Below are 21,370 nucleotides of genomic sequence, written 5' to 3'. Positions count from 1 at the left end.
TATCAGAAGTGCTTCATACGCAGGGCCCTTAGCATTGTTAATGATCCTTCCTATCAGTCCAGTAATCTCTTTGACCACTGCCATCAGACTGGAGATACTGTAGCATCAGGACAAGGACTGTAAGGATGGGAAACTACTTTTTCCTCCAGGCCAAGAGACTACTGGACTACCTATCATCACCTAGGTCTCATCATGTATGAAAAGATAGTAGCATTATGCTGTTTACTTTATAACTTGCATCATAAATGCACCTTATTATTTGCTAGTTTATATGTAACAATATTCTTATATGTTGCGTGTATTATATGAATTGTGTACGAGTTATATATACAGTGTTGTTACACCTTGGTCCGGAGGAATGTCATTTCGTTTGGTAGTATACATGTGTACAGTCAAGTGATAATAAACATGAACTCCAAAGGCATCTGAGTAGACTGTTTTTCGTTTGCCAATCGTGGCACTCAATATAGCAAGTGCTCACTTAAATATCTGCCTTTGGCGGTGTGTAAACTACAGTCAGAATCACTGAGAGCTTTCTTGTAAATAGAATGGACAGCACTTAATCATTAGATGTTCCAGGTCAGGAGAACAAGAGTGCGACAAGACCACTATGTCCAAACACTACGAGAAACTTATCATGGAACACACGCCCTACCCTCACCTCTTGCATTCTCCGAATCAACAGTTCAGTCCATCTGGTACATCGAGAAGCCCTGAAGCCTGACTGTCAGAACATTTACTGAGATAAACAGGTATAATGCAATACATTTCTAAATCCTCACCTCTGAAATTACCAGTCCATGCACCAATCAGCAAACATTTTATGTTGGGATTGTTATTCATTAAAAACAAGTTGAACAGGAAAAATTGATCTGTATTTCCACCAGGATAACAACAGTGTTAATTGCAAACACTAACTTTACACTGAATGCTGTTATCAAAAGAAAAAAAATGAAACGAATTTGGGGTCAAGGGCTTAATCATCATTTCTTTCTTTCAGAGGAAATTTAGGCCTCAAAAATATGGATTTCATTATATAACTTTAAGACTAAAACCATTTTACTTTCATGCTGAATTTGTGATCCCAAAGCACTTGTTCTTTTGCCTCCATTAAATATGAACACAGACATATTCAGCTTCCATGAATAAAGCAGTAAAGGATACCGACAGCGAGTATTTTTCCTTCAAGACATTCTGGACTGATTGGTTGTCCTGTACACTCCAACAGCTTCCACAGTCCCTGAACTCCCATGGTGCAGCTCTCCGGGGTTAAAATTTATCATTCATCAAAGAAAGAAAAACACTGAAACAACACAAGCAAGAGATGTTTTAGGTTTGGTCCGTATACTGACAATTTTATGACAGAGTTATAGTAATCTTCTGTTTAACATAGAAGATAGTAAATTTTTTCTGAACAATAATCACAAAACTATTTGGAATCATTTTTCATAGCAGAACATGTTGAGTTACATTTTAAAAATATCACAGGTCTTTGAGAGGCACTTTAAAAATACGGCTAACTTTAGTTTGAATTGTCCTATCCGCAAATACAAACATTGCACAATCTGAACAACTGGGTCGGTCAGATAAGTCTTCTTATAAAAGAGTATTTTATACGAGAGTAAGCAATGTTCAACTTAGATCATAAAATTAATAAGCTATTATGTGGACTATGGCAAATCCTACATAGTCTACAAGTACTCATAAAGGATGCTCAATTCCAAACGTTCACAATCTGCTGAGCAGTAAATATTTTTTTCTTTAATTCCAAGACATCTCTGGGTTCTAAACACTTAGGCCAGGGGTCCCTAACCTTTTTTGCATCGCGGACTGGTTTAATATGGACAATATTCTTTCCGGCCGACCGAGGCGGGGGTTACTCACGACCGGAATATAGGTGATAAGTCAACTATAAGTCACTTATCAGTGGCTAATACACTCAATTTCATTTCTAAAGGGGTTTATCTAACGAATTTAATAACAAACACACAGCGCATATTTTCCTCACATGAATGTACTGATACGTCAATTATAACAGTGGTTCCAAACCTCCGGGCCGCGGACCAATACGTTACCGTGAAGAATGCAGCGGTGGCCGGAATGCACCCAGCACATCCTTAAGAAAAGCCGAAGTAAACAAGCTAATTGATTAGGTGCTGCCCAGCACCTAATCAATTCGCTTGTTTATATGGGGTTTTTTCTTAAAGATGTGCTGGGTGCATTCTGGCTACCGCTGTACCATTGCATTCTTTGTGGCCCGAAGGTTGGGGACCACTGAATTATAAGTCACTTATAAGTCAATAGCATCATAATATTTTAAGTAACGTTTGGATATTAAACACACAGTGCATATTTTCCTCGTAGGAACATATAAAATCATTGCAAAACACCAATATCGCTGAATCAATGGCAGCCCTGAGCTTGTTTTCCTGCAACAAGATGGTGCCATCGAGGGGTGATGGGAGACAGCGATACTCGAAGGGGGTTCCTTATGTCCAGTCTATTCCACAATTTAGTTTTCGTTGCATTCATTGCAGAAAACTCCGCTTTGCAGCGATATGATGTTGGAAGTGGAAGCAAAGTTTTCAGTGCTTTCGTGGCTACCTCAGGATATTCAGCCTTGACTTTGATCCAGAATGCCGGCAGCGATGTTACGTCAAACATACTTTTCAGCCCACCGTCATTTGCAAGCTCAAGGAGTTGATCTTTTTCCTGCGCTGACACGGATGATTCACCGGAAACATTCACAAATGAGCCATGGACCCATTCCTTTGCACGTCTTGGGTCACTGATGACCTCACGTGCGTTAAAGTTCAACAGTGGGCGTAACAGGGAATGAGGAAAGGTGCAGCTGACTCATATTGTTTCATATCGCCAAATCATATTGTTTCCCCGCGACCTGGTAGCACATGCTTTGCGGCCTGGTACCGGTCCACAGCCCGGTGGTTGGGGACCACTGACTTGTGCAATGTGAAAGTATTTAACCATTTTCTCATCAAATGCATTATTTGCTTTTATGCACTAAAATTCAAAGAATCTGTAAATTTCAATCAATCCCTTTTCATGATACAACCACCAGAACACAGAAGCTCCAGGGAATCAATATAGCGTGGCCTCCAAAGTAGAATACCCATTCTTGGGCATGGAAATTTTTCCACATAAGAGTGCACTTAAGAGTGAGTTGCAGAACTGTAACAAGATATCCTTACTGTTCCACTCCAATTTCCATGGAAAGGAAGTCAAATATTTGCTGTACCTGAATGCTGACTTTGTTTTATAACACAACATATTACAATATCTCATGTACCAACATCGGAATTAAAATATTCTGTTTCCTATTCTCTCTACCAAGGTGATAGACCTGCTCCACCACGCACCCCCCCCCCCCGCCCCCCCGGCCAAGACTTCTACTTCCATCTGCCAGCACTGGAATGAACACAGGTTTACGAATGACATCAGGGCTTTAAGATAACATGAGGACAGTTACCTGAACTACGCTTGATTTCCTGTGTCAAGAAAATATAGGTACAACCAGTCAATTTTTAAATACTTTTTAGAGTTAATAGGTAAAAAAAGCCTCTGACATAGGAGGGAATTCAGAACAAGATGGCAGTATCTTAAAAGTTGGAGGCAGGGCATTTAGGATTGAAATCAGGTAGCACTTTCTCCACACAAAATGTGAAATAATGGAAGGTTATGTTAAAATAATTAGATAAAAGCATTGGCGATTTGTGTAGAACATAAATACATAGATAACTTGGACAATTTATATGCTCCATATTCCATATAGATCTTTGTAAACAACTTGGGATGAAGCTGAAAGAAACCAAGGGACTTAACATCAGAATAGCACAGAACAGGAGTTTGCATGGCCCACAGTGCCATAGATGGAGTAATCTCATTGAACTCACAGAAACATAGGAAACCTAAGGAACAATACAGGCCCTTCAGTCTACAATGATGTGTGCCGAACATGTACTTACTTTAGAAATTACCTAGCATTAGCCATAGCCCTTTATTTTTCCAAGCTCCATGTGCCTACTCAGGGGTCTCTTAAAAGACCCTATCATATCCGCCTCCACCACCGTTGCTGGCAGCTTATTTCACGCCCTCACCTCCCTCTGCATAAAAAACTTACCACTAACATCTCCTCTGTACCTACTTACAAGCACCTTAAAACTGTGCCCTCTTGTGTTTGCCATTTCAGCCCTGGGAATAAGCCTCTGACTATCCACATGATCAATGTCTCTCATCATCTTATACACCACTATCAGGTCACATCTCATCCTCCGCCACTCCAAGGAAAAAAGGCTGAGTTCACTCAACCTATTCTCATAAGGCATGCTCTCCAATCCCAGCAACATCCTTGTAAATCTCTTCTGCACCCTTTCTATGGTTTCCACATCCTTCCTGTAGTGAGGCTATCAGAACTGAGCACAGTGCTCCAAGGGGGTCTGACCAGGGTCCTATATAGCTGCAACATTATCTCTCGGCACTTAAACTCAATCCCATGGTTGATGAAGGCCAATGTACTGTAGGCCTTCTTAATCACAGGGTCAACCTGCATAGCAGCTTTGAGTGTCCTATGGACTCGGACCCCAAGATCCCTCTGATCCTCCACACTGCCAAGATCCTTACCATTAATACTATATTCTGCCATCATATTTGACCTACCAAAATGAACCACCTCACACTTATCTGGGTTGATCTCCATCTACCACTTCTCAGCCCAGTCTTGCATCCTATCGATGTCCCACTGTAACCTCTGACAGCCATCCATACTATCCACAACACCTCTAACCTTTGTGTCATCAGCAAATTTTCCTAACCCATCCCTCCACTTCCTCATTCAGGTCATTTACAAAAAATAACGAAGAGAAGGGGTCCCAGAACAGATCCCTGAGACACACCACTGGTCACCAACCTCCATGCAAAATATGACCCAGCTACAACCACTCTTTGCCTTCTGTGGACAAGCCGGTTCTGGATCCACAAAGCAATGTCCCCTTGGATCCCATGCCTCCTTAATTTCTGAATAAGCCTTGCTGAAATCCATATACACTATATCTACTGCTCTACCTTCATCAATGTGTTTAGTCACATCCTCAAAAAATTCAATCAGGCTCATAAGGCATGACCTGCCTTTCACAAAGCTATGCTAACTATTCCTAATCATATTATGCCTCTCCAAATGTTCATAAATCCTGCCTCTCAGGATCTTCTCCATCAACTTACCAACCACTGAAGTAAGACTCAGTGGTCTATAATTTCCTGGGCTATCTCTACTCCCTTTCTTGAATAAGGGAACAACATTCGCAACCCTCCAATCCTCTGGAACCTCTCCCGTCCTCATTGATGATGCAAAGAATATTGCCAGAGGGTCAGGAATCTCCTTCCTCGCCTCCCACAGCAGCCTGGGATATATCTCGTCTGGTCCCAGTGACTTATCCAACTTGATGCTTTCCAAAAGCTCCAGCACATCCTCTTTCTTAATATCTACATGCAAGTCATCCCTATAATCGCCAAGATCCTCTTCTGTAGTGAATACTAAAGCAAAGTATTCATTAAGTACCTCTGCTATCCCCTCCGGTTCCATATACATTTTTCCTCTGTCACACTTGATTGGTCCTATTCTCTAACGTCTTATCCTCTTGCTCTTCACATACTTGTAGAATGCCTTGGGGTTTTCCTTAATCCTGCCCGCTAAGGCCTTCTCATGGCCCCTTCTGGCTCTCCTAATTTCTTTCTTAAGCTCCTTCCTGCTAGTCTTAAAATTTTCTCGATCTCTATTGTTACCTAGTTTTTTTGAACCTTTCGTAAGCTTTTCTTTTCTTCTTGACCAAATTTTCAACAGCCTTTTCTACACAACGATTCCTGTGCCCTACCATACTTTCTCTGTCTCATTGGAATGTACCTATGCAGAACTCCACGCAAATATCCCTTGAACATTGCCACATTTCTGAGAATGTCTGTTCCCAATTTATGCTTCCAAATTCCTGCCTGATCGCCTCAAATTCCCCCTTACTCCAATTAAACGCTTTCCTTACTTGTCTGTTCCTATCCCTCTCCAACATTTTGAGAGATAGAATTGTGATCACTATCTCCAAAATACTCTCCTAGTGAGAGATCTGACACCTGACCAGGTTCATTTCCCAATAGCAAATCAAGTAGTCTCTCCTCCTATAGGCTTATCTACATATTCTCTCAAGAAACCTTCCTGAACACACCTGACAAATGCCACCCCATCAACACCCCTCGCTCTAAGGACATGCCAATCAATTATTGGGTAAATAAAATCTCCCACCACAACCCTGTTATTATTTCACCTTTCCAGAATCTATCTGCTCCTCGATGTCCCTGTTACTGTTGGGTGGTCTATAAAAAAATACCCAATAGAGTTATTGACCCTTTCCTGTTCCTAACTTCCACCCACAGAGACTCCGTAGACAATCCGTCCATGACTTCCTCCTTTTCTGCAGCTGTAACACTATCTCTGATCAGCACTGCCACGCCCCAACCTCTTTGGCTCCCTCCCTGTCATTTCTAAAACATCTGAAGCCTGGCACTCGAAGTAACCAGTCCTGCCCCTCAGCCATCCAAGTCTCTGTAATGGCCACAACATCGTAGCTCCAAGTACTGATCCACGCTCTAAGATCATCCGCTTTGTTCATAATGCTTCTCGCGTTAAAATAGACACATCTCAAACTACCAGTCTGAGCACATCCCTTCTCTATCACCTGCCTATCCTCCCTCTTGCACTGTCTAGGTAGATAGATAGATAGACAGATAGACATACTTTATTGATCCCGAGGGAAATTGGGTTTCATTACAGTTGCACCAACCAAGAATAGAGTATAAATATAGCAATATAAAACCTTAAATAACAATATGTAAATTATGCCAGATGGAAATAAGTCCAGGACCAGCCTATTGGTTCAGGGTGTCTGACTCTCCAAGGGAGGAGTTGTAAAGTTTGATAGCCATAGGCAGGAATGACTTCCTATGATGTTCACTGTTGCATCTCGGTGGAATGAGTCTCTGGCTGAATGTACTCCTGTGCCCACCCAGTATATTATGTAGTGGATGGGAGACATTGTCCAAGATGGCATGCAACTTGGACAGCATCCTCTTTTTTGACACCACCGTCAGAGAGTCCAGTTCCATCCCCACAACATCACTGGCCTTACGAATGAGTTTGTTGATTCTGTTGGTGTCTGCTACCCTCAGCCTGCTGCCCCAGCACACAACAGCAAACACGATAGCACTGGCCACCACAGACTCGTAGAACATCCTCAGCATCGTCTGGCAGATGTTAAAGGACCTCAGTCCCCTCGGGAAGTAGAGATGGCTCTGACCCTTCTTGTAGACAGCCTCAGTGTTCTTTGACCAGTCCAGTTTATTGTCAATTCGTATCCCCAGGTATTTGTAATCCTCTACCATGTCCACACTGACCCCCTGGATGGAAACAGGGGTCACCGGTGCCTTAGCCCTCCTCAGGTCCACCACCAGCTCCTTAGACTTTTTCAAATTAAGCTGCAGATAATTCTGCTCACATCATGTGACAAAGTTTCCCACCATAGCCCTACAAGCTTTCTCTATTTGTGAGCCAACAATCCCTTCCTCTGTCTCTTCAGTTTGGTTCCCACCCCCCAGCAATTCTAGTTTAAGCTCTCCCCAATAGCCTTAGCACACCTTCCTGCCAGGATATTGGTCCCCCTGGGATTCAAGTGCAACCTGTCCTTTTTGTACAGGTCATTCCTGCCCCAAAAGAGGTCCCAATGATCCAGAAATCTGAATCCCTGCCCTCTGCTCCAATCCCTCAGCCATGCATTTATCCTCCACCTCATTCTATTCCTATACTCACTGTCAGATGGCACAGGCAGTAATCCTGAGATGACTACCTTTGTGGTCCTGCTTCTCAACTTCATTTCCTAACTCCCTGTAGTCTGCTTTCAGGACTTCCTCCCTTTTCCTCACTATGTCGTTGGTACCAGTATGTACCACAACCTCTAGCTGTTCTCCTTCCCACTTCAGGATATCGTGGATGTGCTCAGAAACATCCCGGACACCGGTACCTGGGGGGCAAACTACCATCCATGTTTCTTTCCTGCATCCACAGAATCCCCTATCTGATCCCCTAATTATGGAGCCCCCTATCACTGCTGTCATCCTCTTCCTTTCCCTACCCTTCTGAGCCTCAGGGCCAGACTCTGTGCCAGAGGCACGGCCACTGTTGCTTTCCCCAGTTAGGTTGTTCCTTCCTGCGCCCCTGCCCCCCCCCCCCCAAACAGTACTCAAACAGGAGTACTTGTTGTTAAGGGGTACTTTCTAGCCTCTGACTCTTGCCCTTCCCTCTCCTTTTACCCACTTATCTGTCTCCCCAGGCCTTGGTGTGACCACTTGCCTATAGCTCCTCTTTATCACCTCCTCTCTCTCCCTGACCAGGCGAAGGTCACTGAGCTGCAGCTCCAGTTCCCTAACCTGGTCCCTAAGGAGCTGCAGTTTGACGCATGTGGCGCAGATGTTGCCGCCCGGGAGGCTGGGAGTTTCCTGGGCTTCCCACATCTCACACCCAGTACAGAGCACTGGCCTCACAAACATATTTCCTGTTTCTATTCTTCATAGGTAACTGACCTCGCCTTGACCCATTATCACTGAAGCCCCGTTGAGCGAAAGCCCTCTACTCTGACACCCAGTCTCTAAAGCTGTCTTCTTTTTAAACTCTGCTCTCTGTTCTAACTCGCTGACGTCCACGTGCTTGCGCAGTCATGCCTCGATCAAAATCGTACTCATCTGACACCCTTTTCTCATTGCCTTGTATTTCTTTTGTCCTTTCGAAATTACAACTGAATGTATTTTAGGTTGGCTGCAGATCATGAAAATTTGGTGTACAAACAGATACTCCTCTTTTAACCTAATTTCTAAAAGAAATAAACTGAAATCCATACCCTCTTTGCTGCCCTTCTCATACTAAAGATCTATTTTTGAAAAAAAAACGATTTCTTAATACTATGAAAACCAATAATGATTTTTAAACGTGTATATTAAAATTTTCCCAAGTATCCTTTGTTCCGAGGTAAATAATCCCAGGTTCTCCTATCTGTAAGTGTATGATATCCGTTCAGTTATTCCCTTTTGAAAGGTGTGGTGCTCAAAATGGAAAATTTCAAAATGTCATACCCAATTTCCTCTTCTCCACTTTCACACCACTGTTATATTCCCTCACCTACCTTTTCTATAGTATCCGTTTAGTTAGAGATGGAGCACAGGTCTTTTCAGCCCTTCAAGCCACGCCGCTAGCAACCCACTAATTAAATCCTCACCTAAGCACTGGACAATTTACAATGACCAATTAACCACCTAACCTGTATGTCTTTGGACTGTGTGAGGAAACAAGAGCAGCTTCCGGCTACCCCTGACTTCCGATTATTTACTCCTGCTCCCATTCTCATCTCATCTTCAGCCTCGAAACTAAATTTAGCATATACAGCGATTCGGAGACCCTCTCGTTTATTCAAGATAACAATTTTTACCACTCCCAAAGGTTCATTTCTTGCTTCTCAACTCGACCGATTAATCTTTCCTGTTTGTGTTACAGCCTGATCATCACCTCTCCTTCCCCTCAACCCTACCATCCATTCCTCTTAACTACACTCATTCTCCGATCGTTACTAGCTGTTATGAAAGCTGTCAGGCCTATAACATTTACGGGCTCACTCTTGCTCGACCTTACGGACAACCCCGGCACTCGCTCGCCCATCACCACGACCTCTCATCATCCATGAACTTACAGTTTGCGCTTTACATCCTCAACTGAGCAACAGACAACATTCCCCTTTATCAGAACAAGATGTGATCGACATCGCTCAAACATATTTACCTCCGTCTCCGCCGCCTCGACCCGCCCATCAACCTACCCGTGATTGGTCATCCCTCGACCCTGGTTCCCCCCACAAGCATTGATCTATTGGCTGCAAGGAAAGCCGATCAATTGACGTATGTTGGGATGGCGGACTGGAGTGGGATGATGATAGTTGATGGCGGGTTGGCGACGGAGCTCGAAGCTGCGGGGCTGAACATACAGGTGGGTAGCTGAAGGGGAGGCGTGGGGAAAGATTTGAGAGATTAACAATTGGTCACACGCTTTATATATTCTCCACACCGTCTCTCCCTTTAAAGGGCATGAACCTTGACCTCGGAAAGGAATAAATAACCAGAATCCATCCAGTTTTTGATACATTCTATTGAATGTTTCTCAACATCTGCGTTTTCCTTACTATATCCTCTGCCTTTCGCAATTTTAAATAAGTCTGCATTGTCTGAAAAAAAAAACTAGCTGAGGCTCTTACAGAACTATAACTTTTTTAGACCTGGCAATGTTCATATAAACCTCCTATGCATCCTCTCCAATGCAATAGTTTTTTTTCCTCCTTGGAGTATGGTGACTAAAACTGTCCTCTGCGCTAGCTGCAGCCTGATATTTCAGAAGGGTCTAACCTGGCTGCCTTGAGCTCACACAATAAATGTAGCTCATTAATTACCTGCATTGCTATCACAAAAATACCAAATAGGAGCAGATGTAGGCAAACAGGCTAAGCCTGCCCTACCATTCCTGCTGTACATGGCTGATTCGTGCTGGCCCCAACTCCTCTGCTGGGCCACTTCCCCAAAACCCTGACTTTTCTCAATTTTTCAAAAATTTAGCCATCTCGGCTTAGATATTTCTAATGATCTGTCCCCCACAACCCCCTGGAGCGGGAAATTTCAGCGAATCATTGATCTCTGAGTGAAAATATTTCTAGACACATCAGTTTTAAATGACCAGCTTCTTAACTTCTAACTACATCTCATTGTTCGTGTCTCTCTCACTAGTGAAACATCTCAACACCTTAAGATCTTAAAGGAAAATTAAAAATAAAATAGTAAATGCTAGATATACTCAGAAGGTTGTGTATCATCTGTGGGAAGAGAAACAGCCAGTGTCTCAGCTTGGAGACCATCCATCAGAATTCAAAAGGGAGACAAAAGAAGCTTGTTAAACTGTGGGGGAAGGGTGGTAGGGACACCAATGTGTCTGATAGGGTAAAGCCAGGGTGACCTTGAGAAGAACAAAGGAAGTCAATGAGTGAATAGGAGCAATTAGCAGACATCCCACCTTGCAAAAATTTATTTCAGGGAGGTAGCACCATCAATCTGCGGGAGACTCCCGGAACTTCCGGGAGAGGTGGGATGTCTGCAATAGAGTAGCTTCTTAGCAGGTAGCCAGCTAGTTTAAATAACATTAGCTATGCTAATGAACGAATGACACCTGCTAAACTCACCTCAACATGTCTTTTACAGTCTTAATCCACCTTGGGCAATAGAAAAGTCACTGTTGTAAACAGTGCAGCGAGCAACACTGTCATTATTTTTGACCCCTATTAGGCAGGGATACACTTTAGTGTAGTCTGGGGTGATGTACGTTTTATAATTTCTTTATTTGGAATACTCTGCCATGGCACATACGTGCACGCTCTCTCTCTCTCTCTCTCTCTCTCAAAAAAAATCGATTTCTGGGATATTGTATATAGTTTGCAGGCATCAGGGAGCCGCTATCAATATACGGGAGACTCCCGCAACTTCTGGGAGAGGTGGGATGTCTGAGTTAGAGGCTGAGAACATAGACAAAGCAACATAAAGAAAAGAATGGGGGAGTCACAAAATGCACAGCAGGTGGAGGAACCCACTTGGGTTCATAGTCACCCTGGTATATTACGCTTTCAAAGATAGCTTCCTTTCCTATCTCCCTGAAACTGTACTAGCTCTTTTTATTCATACTACTGGGCTTTAGAATACCGAGGCAGAATATAAGATACTGCCCTTCTAGTTTGCATTAGGCCTCGCCCTGGGACTGGAGCCAGCTCAAACCCCCTACCCTCTACTGGAGCCTCCTCGCTCTCCCACCTGCTTCCAGGTGCAAGCTTAAGTCCCCAGTGCTCCACAGGGGCCTTGTGTCTTTTCCCTTCATCACAACATCCCATCCTTCCTCTGATCTTCCTATTTCGTACACCACCTACAACCCTTCTCTCATTCCACTCCCCAATGAGTGCCCTTTCCTCACCACTTTAACCCCTCTCCAGCCCTTACTTCTTCCCACGTGCCATTTGTTGGAGATGGTTTGAAGAGCTTCCGTTCCAGTCCCAGCTGTGCCTTTACCATCTCCTCTATTCTCCCTCTCTGAAACTGAGTAGTCTGTCCTCAGCTTTATATCCTTGCACCTACACCTCAACAAGTTCAGAGATTGTCATGATTCTAGCTCTTCTTTCATCCCTACTGGTTCTGTGTCTGTTTCTTCGACAAGGTGTCCTCAAACCTTCACTGATTAGTCTTCCTCAAATGTTCAACTCTCCTTTTCATTTTAAACACCTCCTTTCCTTTTATGCTCTTGACTTTTTCATTTCCAATTGTTGTCGTGACTTTGAGTTCCGCACTCACCTACTCCAAATTCAGCTACTGTATTCTGAAAACACAGTTCTTTACTCATGCAGTTCCAATTGCCAAACTAGCAGAGGGAGGTGGTGCCATTGTGATCTAGTGGACTGACCCCTAACTCGCAGAAGCTGGATGGCAGCCATCATTGATTTTGTCATATCAGGACATCTCCCCTCTTCAGACTTGAACCTAATAATGTCCCAAGCCTGCATTGCTCACTGCTGTTTCTTAACCATATTCTACACGAGGTGCTTCTGTCTGTTCTTGTGCCTCTGACTATATCTCCTACATCTCACAACATGAGAAAATCTGCAAATGCTGGAAATCCAAAGCAGCAACAGACACAAAATGCTGGAGGAACTCAGCAGGCCAGGCAGCATCTATGGAAAAGAGTAAACAGTTGATGTTTCGGGCCAAGATACTGGGGGAGGGTGAAGTAAAGAGCTGGGAAGTTGATTGATGAAAGAGATAAAGGGCTGGAGAAGGGGAAATCTGATCAGAGAGGACAGAAAACGATGGAAGGGTGAGGAGCATCAGAGGGTGATGGTGGGCAAGTAAGGAGAGAGGGTATGAGAGGGAAATAAGAATGGGGAATGGTGAAGGGGGAGACGTTACCTGAAGTTAAAGAAATCAATGTTACTGGCATCAGGGTGCAGGCTACTTAGATATAATGTAAGATGTTGCTCCTGCAAATTGAATGTGGCCTCATCGTGGCAGTAGAGGAAGCTATGGGCTGCCATGCCGTAATAGGAAGTAGAATTGAAATGGGTGGCTACCAAGAAATCCCGCTTTTTATGGCAGATGGAGTGAAGGTGCTTGATGAAGTGGCCTCCCTATTTACCTCAGGTCTCATCGTTATGCAGGAGGCCACAGTGAGAGCACCAGATCTAGTAGATGACCCCAACAGACGCATAGGTGAAGTGTTGCCTCACCTGGAAGGACTGTTTGGGGCCCTGACTGTTAGTGAGGGAGGAGGTGTAGAACTTGTTCTGCTTGCAAGGCCAAGTGTCAGGAGGGAGATCAGTGGGGAGGGACAAGGGGGTCATGTGGGGAGCGATCCTTGGGGAAAGCGGAAAGAAGGGTGGAGGGAAAGCTTTACTTGGTGGTGGGATCCCACTGGAGTTGGGGGAAGTTATAGAGAATTAAGTGCTGGATGCGGAGGCTGGTGGAGTGGTAGGTGAGAACAAGAGAAACCCTATCCCTGGTGTGGCAGGAGGATGGGATGAGGGCAGATGTGCGCGAAATGGAAGAGAGGCGGGTGAGGAGAAGGGAAACCCTTTTCTTTGAAGAAGGAGGGCATCTCAGTTGTTCAGGAATGAAAAGCAGATGCAGTGGAGACAGAGGAACTGAGAAAAGGGGATGGCATTTTTACAAGTGACGGGGTGGGAAGAGGTACAATCTAGATAGCTGTGAGAGTCAGTGGGTTTATAAAAGATATCATTAGATAGACCGTCTCCAGAGAAGTAAGTAGAGAGATCAAGAAAGGAGAGAGAGGTGTCAGGAATGGACCAAGTAAATTTGAGGGCAAGGTGGAAGTTGGAGGCAAAGTTGATGAAATTGACGAGCCCAGCATGGGTGCAGGAAGCAGCACCAATGCAGTCATCAATGTAGCACAGGAAGAGTTGGGGAGTGATGCCAGTTTAGGCTTGAAACATGGACAGTGCCCATAGCTACAGCTTGCATTTGAAGGAAGTGGGAGAGCTGAAGGAGAAATTGTTGAGGGTGAGGACCAGTTCCATCAGACAGAGGACAGTGGTGGTGGAGGGGAACTAGTTGGGCCCGTTGTCAAGAAAGGAGCAGAGAGCTTTAAGGCCCTCCTGATGGGGGCTAGAAGTGTATAGGCTCTGGACATCCATAGTGAAAATGAGACAATCGGGGCCAGGGAACCAAAAGTCATTGAAGAGATCGAGGGTGTACGAAGTGACATGGATATAGGTAGGAAGGGACTGGACCAAGGGGGATAAAACAGAGCCGAGGTATGCAGACAGGAGTTCAATGGGGCAGGAGTAGGCAGAAACAATGGGTCCACCTGGATAGTCAGGTTTGTGGATCTTCAACAGGATCCCACCACCATCTTTCCCTCCCCACCCCATTTCCCACTTTCCACAGGGATTGCTCCCTTGTCCACTCGTCCCTCCCCACTGATTTCTCTCCTGGCACTTATTCTTGCAAGCGGAACAAGTGCCACATCTGCCTCTACACCTCCTCCCTCACTACTATTCAGGGCCCAAAACAGTCCTTTCAGGTGAGGCGATACTTCACCTGCGAGTCTGTTGGGGTCACCTACCGTAGCTGGTTTTGCCACTGTGGCCTCCGGTATACTGGTGATACCCAACATAGATCGGGAGCCTGCTTCGCCAAGCACCTTCGCTCCATACACCACAAAAAGCAGGATTTCCTGCTGGCCACCCATTTCAATTCTCCTTCCCATTCTATTCTGACATGTCAGTCCATGGCTTCCTCTTCTGCCATGATGAGGCCACACTCAAATTGGAGGAGCAACATCTTATATTCCATCTAGGTAGCCTCCAACCTGATAGCATGAACAGCGATTTCTCAAACTTCCAGTAATGCCCCCCCCCCCATTCCCCATTCCTATTTCCCTCTCTCACCTTATCTCCTCAACTGCCCATCACTTACCTCTGGTGCTCTTCCCCATTCCCATTCTTCCATGATCTTCTTTCCTCTCCTATCTGATGTCTCCAGCTGGATGGTATGAACATCGATTTCTCGAACACCCCCCCCCCAACTCTCTTTCACCATTCCCCATTTTTGTTTCCTTCTCAGACCTTCTCTTCTTCCCTGCTCATCATCTCCCTCCAGTGCTCTCCCCCTTCTCTTTCTTCCATCGTCTTCTGTTTTCTCCTATCATATTCCCCCTTCTCCAGCCCTTTATCTCTTTCACCAATCAACTTCCCAGCTCTTTATTTCACCCCGCCCCTCTCCTGGTATCACCTGCCACCTTGTACTTCTTCCTCCCCTCTCCCCATCTTCTTATTCTGACTTCATCTCCCTTCCTTTCCAGTCCTGATGAAGGGTTTCAGCCTGAAAAGTTGACTGTTCATTCATTTCCATAGAGCTCCCTGGCCTGCTGAGTTCCTCCAGCATTTTGTGTGTGTTGCTTATACCTCAACTCTATTTTTAGAGTTAATCCCTTTCCACCTACATCTCTGCACCATTTTGACAATTTCTAATTCCCTGCCCCCACTGCCTCATCAGCACCATGTCTGCCTAGTCCACATGCATCTCCATAACCCATTAGAATGGCTTGATGCTCTCTACTGCTTTCTGGAATGTAGATCCAACCAGTTTCCTTCCTCCAATACACTTAGCTGCCTTGCAAAATTTGTTCTTACTCCGAACAACTTCTTTTAATTCCTCTCACTTCCTACATATCAAAGGTGTCGCCAAGGGCCTTCCCTTTTTGCCTTTTTGTTGGCTACGTTCAACAGTCCTTGTTCTAAACCTAAACTTATGTCTTTCTGTCGACAGGCTCAACTCCTCAACTCATTTGCTGCTACGTTGACAACGACGTTGGTACAGAGCTTGTCAATTTTATCAGCTTCATTGCTATGTTTTACCCTGCCATCAAATTCAATTAGACCATTTCTGAGACCTCTCTCCCCTTCCTGGGGAGATAATCTATCCACTGACATTTACTATAAATCTACTGACTTCCATAGCTACCTGACTTGCATTTCCTCCACCCTGTCTCTTGTAAAGACACCATTCCTTTCTCTTATTTTTTTCTATCTCTGCCACATTTGTTTCAAGACGTTTTTGGTTTCAGGCTATCTGAAATGTACGTTTCATAAACCATGGCTTCTCCTCCACTGTGGTTGATGAAGACCTAACCCACATCCTCTCCACTTCACACTCTTAGCTTTACATGCCTCCCCTAGACAGACCATTAGTAGAATTTCCTTTGTATTACCTTCCACCCTACCTGTCTCCATATGGCACATTATTCTTAACCTTTTCTACCAGTAACTACATGATTCCACCAACCGTCATATTTTCTCCTCCCCACCCCTTTCTGCTTTCTGCTGGGACCACTGTATCTCTGTGAAACCCTGACTTACTTATCTCTTTCTGTCGACAGGCATTTTCCCCTGCAGTCATAGGAAGAGCAACACGTCTGCTCATGATTCCTGCTTCACCCCAATCACCCCTTCCAGTGACGCATTACCTCCAACCTTGTCTATTTCAAACTGTGCTGGCATTATGACTTCCACTATTAAATGATCCCAATAGTGTGCATCGCAAATAGCCTCTCACAACCAAGTCCAGCTTCTGGCCTTCATGTGTGGCTTAGCTACGAAGCCTGGCGGAACCAGGAGAAGGGGCACAGGAGGGTTACTGCCTTCAGAACTTTGGGCAGATGGGGCTCGTCAGCCCTGGTTGGCAGCTCATCTAGGAGAACGATAACTGTGATCTCAAACCTTCGCTGCCTTTGCAGGTATACCCACTCATGGGGAAGGTTTTGGGAGTAAATGGCGTGGAAAAATCCAGAGTTGGAGTCCCTCCGGCAGTCCTTTGTTGAGTTCAACACTGGTTGGCAACTCCTGCGACACCACTGGTTGCAAACTGGATCAGTCCCTGGCATCCCTTTGGTTTCATCAGTTGTGTGGAGAGAAGGAGCCTGCTACATGGGCAACAGCTTGCTCTCCGTATCATACTGCCCTGGCTTGCATATCATGTAGACAGATAGGATGTAATATCCATGGTCGACCCAAACCAGTGTCGACTGGTTCACTTTATTCCCTTGTACCAGTACATTTCCCTTTTTGCCTTTTAATGTAAGGTGACCTACTGTTCAATTTAAGCTTTCTTTCACTTCTTCATATTTCACTCTGGCCATGATTATCACAGGCAACATACCATGCACAACATACTATGACACAGCAATCTGCTTTTGGACTTTAATAATCTAGTTTATGTTTAAAAATCTTTGTGTTTTTTTTGAAGATTTTGAATAAACTGCCTTTCATTCACTGCTTTTGATCCATAAAATATATTTTTCTGAAATTTCCTAATGAATCTGACAATGAAAGCTACAGTTTGATCTCACTGCCTCACCAGTCAGTAATCTATAAGCCTTATTGTGAAAGAGAGAAGCACTGATGTACCCTATTTTGTAGCCTGTGGGCTGGGCATTTCGAATTGTGTAGTGGATGTATGCATAGTGAAGTGAATTTCATTATAGTCCTTTGAGCTAGCTGCTCAAAGAAATGTACTTTAATAATCAAAGCTTTTATCTGTGTGATAGGACGATCCATTATGGAGTGCAAGAGTATTGCAAACAAATCCACAAGCTATCAAAAATGTGCATACAAGGTAATTTGATGCAGCAATTTTTCTGTTTTTTCTTTTGAAGTGTTTATTTTCAATATTTAAAAAAAAAATACAATCAAATGTATGAGCACATGCCGTATCTACACCGAGGCCCCTGTATAGGTATCCATTGTAAGTGCTTGGGAAGAACAGTCAGTACTACCTAATTCCTTTCTCTTTTGCACATGCACATTTGAAATGGAAAGACACAAAGTAAGCTTCAGAATTGGGTAAGGCTCTCAAGGGGATGAAACAGAGGTCAATCAAATACAAAACTGCATCTTCAAGTTGTGAACATTAAGGTGGCCTGTTTTCTATCAGATGGTATGGCCATAAGATACAGTGTAGGACCTGACTGGGCCATTGAATCCACTTCGCGATTGAAAGATGGCTGATATTATTTTCAACCCCATTCTCCTGTCTTCACCCGTAATTCTTAATCCTCATAACCATCAAGAACCTATCAGTTTCTGCCTTAAGTACTTACAATGATTTGGCCTCTACAGTCTTCTGTGGCAACAAATTCCACAGATTCACCACCCAGTAGCTGAAGAAATTCCTCCGCATCTCAGTTTTGAATATTGTTATATACTGAGTTCACCAAGTCATTTTCTAAAAGTACTTTTGTGTTTAAAGCAGTGATGATTATCTTGACTCATGAATAATTGATAAAAACTGAATATCTGTAGTTATTCTTCAGTTCTGTAAAGGTTGGAAATTTATAAGGGGTTTGCAGTGGCGTAGCAGTTAGCACAATGTTATTACAGCTCGGGGTGTCAGAGTTCAGAGTTCAATTCTGATGTCATCTGTACTTCCTCCCTGTGGAATGCCTGGGTTTTCTCTGGGTGCTCCGGTTTCCTCCCACAGGTCAAAGACGGTTAGTAGGTTAATTGGTCATTGTAAATTGTCCCATAATTAAGCTCAGATTAAGTTTGTGGTTGCTGGAAGTCGCGGCTTGAAGGGCCTATTCCATGCTTTATCTCAATAAATAAATGAATTAACACTAATTTATTAAGCTATTAAAGCAATGAGCTCCTATTTGAGCTATAGGTGATACTACATTAACAGATATTTTGTTTTAAATCCTCATTCAGGTCTGTTAAAAGTAGGGGTTTGTGTACAATGATGATCTTTAAATATGGGCATGAGAGATATTGAAGTCTAAAAATGCAGCAGCAATATTGAATCAAATGGCTGCAAGAAGAGGTGCACTGTTCGGTAGCTCACTCTAAAATATTATAAAGCAAAGGAATCAAAGAAATCTTCAAGATAAACGCTCAAGTACGCTGCGCAATGCAGAAGTTAATTTTTACTCTGTAATTGTTGTCTGCTTCTTTTTGACAGCAAACAAATCCAGAGAAAAGTTCCATCAGAAGATTTATTGTCACTTAGTGAACAACTTTTCTCAAGTTTAATGCTATGACTAAACACGACTAATTTCAACTCCTGTGATTATTAGCCAGTTTACCAATATTTGCTAGTGGTACTGCCTATACATTCAGAAATCACCAATCCGGGACTAAAAGTCAACAGATCCAACAAGATAATTTTCCCAGTTACCCAGAAAGTTCACATGATTTACCCATTAAAATTAAGGAATGAGTAATCTACTGTAACACACAAAATCCTGGAGGAACTCAGTAGGTCAGACAGCATCTAGAGAGAGAAATAAACTGTTGACATTTTAGGGCGAGACCCTCTATCAGGACTCAATATATTGTGCTTCAACTGGTAACAATAAGTCAGTTTACTTTGAAAATAAATTATGTATCTAATTTCAACTTTAAAATTATATTAATTTTCCCTTCTAGTTACCTTTGGCATGGAGCTGATGTCATCACTACAGCCACATACCAGGGGAGTGTGGCAGGATTTATGAAGTACCTTGGTTTGACACCAGAGGAGGCAGACCAGCTTTTGCAGTCAGGAGTACAGCTTGCTAAAGAGGCCATTGCTGAGTTTCTAGCAGAATCCGGAAGCATGGGTAACTTGTACAGTAATATTTTTTTTTGCTTGGGGGATATTACAACAATTTTAATATTTTCTTTAGTTTTGACAAAATATTATGCATAGACTGTGTTGAAATTTTTGCAATTTTTTTAAATCAGAATGATATGTAAACATGTAATTGTAAACCTTTTAGGCAGTTGGTAGTAAACAGATTTGTAAAGTAACAATATTTCCTAATAATGTTAAATTTATCAAAGTTTTATTGAATTTGAGCTATTAATAATATCTCTTATTAAAGCAGAAATATTTGTTTGTAATGCTTTATTTTTGATCAAGTGACGTTAAGGAATGAAACATTACTGATGCCCACCCCTCTGATGATAAAAATTTAATTAGTTTGGAGTTGTGGATATTTCCCATTGCTTGCAATGTCATTCAAAAGCACATCAGATTTTTAAAAAAAATATATAGCATGTGAGAATGACTTGAAAAATAAGGTTTTATTCTTTCGTATTTTTCCCCAGAAATAAGCTTTCTTCACAAAATATCCTGTATTGCAATCACAACAGGCAGTAATCCTCATTCACTGTACCTCACAATTCAGTGCATTCAGTTGTAGGTTGACATTACTTGAGGAGTGTTTAGGTTGAAACATGAGTGAAATACGTGAGAGCTTGTTAAACACGCCCAGCCCTTCAGTGTCCAGAGGCGAGAGGTTTCTAGACTCCGGTCTTTTCTTGCAGAATCTTTGTGATGCCTGCACAAAACATCAGTGCAATGTACCCGAAGTCCTTAGAATGTGCCTGTTAGCATTACAGTCGATCTGCCAATGCATCTCTTTGCACTAATGTGCCTCTTTCACTTTTTTGATGATCTCCCAGCAGCAAAGCGTGTCTTGCAGTCAACATGGTGTCAGGCTGTGGTCTCCATTGAGGTCGTAGCTTGGTTCCTGGGACAGAGAGATGAATTAGTGCTCAGGTTAGGGTTTAGGGACAGGGATGAGGGGGAGTTAGATGTCAGGCTGGTGTCTAACCTCCACTCTGCGTTCGAAGACCAGTGCATGGACATGTGACAAAGGAAATCTCTGGATAGACATTGGGCTGGTAGGCACTATGGACAAAGACCAGTGAGGATGAAGAATTATGGTCCTCCAGGTCAGCGAGTTCCCCTCCATGCCCCAGGATGGGAGGTCTGTGTGGGCAGGAGGTACAAAGGCCAGTGGTCTCCAAGGTGTGCGAATCAGCAAGTCTGGAGTTTGAGGCCTAGGGGATGGGGTCCCATTATCGACAAGTCCTGAGTTTGAGGCCTGGAGTGTAGGGGTCCTGTCATCGGTGAGCCCTGGGGTTGATACCAAAGATCAAAATCTGAAGGTGGATCAGAAGTCCAGAGGTCGAGGACTGATGGCTGAAACCTTGGGTCTTGAGTCGGCAAATCCATTGGGGAAGTTAGAGACCTGGTGTCTGCAAGTCTTTGAGTCCACTGGAACCTGGAGGCTCAGAGGTGGCCTGGCCTTGGGCTAGAGGATTGTTTATGTGTGTGAGTTGGGGTAGTGGGTGGGTGGGAGGGAGGAGAGAGGCTTGTGTTGCTGCTGTTCTGTTGAACATTATGGGCATAC

General features: G+C 43.6%; 2 protein-coding genes across 4 annotated transcripts in view; one reads left to right on the top strand and one right to left on the bottom strand.

Annotated features, from left to right (window-relative positions):
- ercc5 (excision repair cross-complementation group 5) overlaps window positions 1-21,370 on the bottom strand; it is a 136,495-nt gene that overhangs the window by 41,080 nt on the left and 74,045 nt on the right. Inside the window, exon 12 of the mRNA XM_072264580.1 lies at window positions 1,165-1,274. Coding sequence (XP_072120681.1) covers window positions 1,165-1,274 — 110 coding nt within the window. The remainder of the gene's footprint in view (window positions 1-1,164; window positions 1,275-21,370) is intronic.
- LOC140200319 (homocysteine S-methyltransferase YbgG) overlaps window positions 9,991-21,370 on the top strand; it is a 70,015-nt gene continuing 58,635 nt past the window's right edge. For all 3 annotated transcript variants that reach the window (XM_072263473.1, XM_072263472.1, XM_072263474.1), the window contains exons 1-3: window positions 9,991-10,084; window positions 17,741-17,808; window positions 19,617-19,789. In XM_072263473.1, coding sequence (XP_072119574.1) covers window positions 10,007-10,084; window positions 17,741-17,808; window positions 19,617-19,789 — 319 coding nt within the window. In that variant the 5' untranslated portion in view covers window positions 9,991-10,006. The remainder of the gene's footprint in view (window positions 10,085-17,740; window positions 17,809-19,616; window positions 19,790-21,370) is intronic.

This window comes from Mobula birostris, chromosome 7 (genome assembly GCF_030028105.1).
Source record: "Mobula birostris isolate sMobBir1 chromosome 7, sMobBir1.hap1, whole genome shotgun sequence".
Lineage (NCBI taxonomy): Eukaryota > Metazoa > Chordata > Chondrichthyes > Myliobatiformes > Myliobatidae > Mobula > Mobula birostris.
Note: the sequence above shows the minus strand (reverse complement) of the source record. Positions and strands in the feature narration are given on the sequence as shown.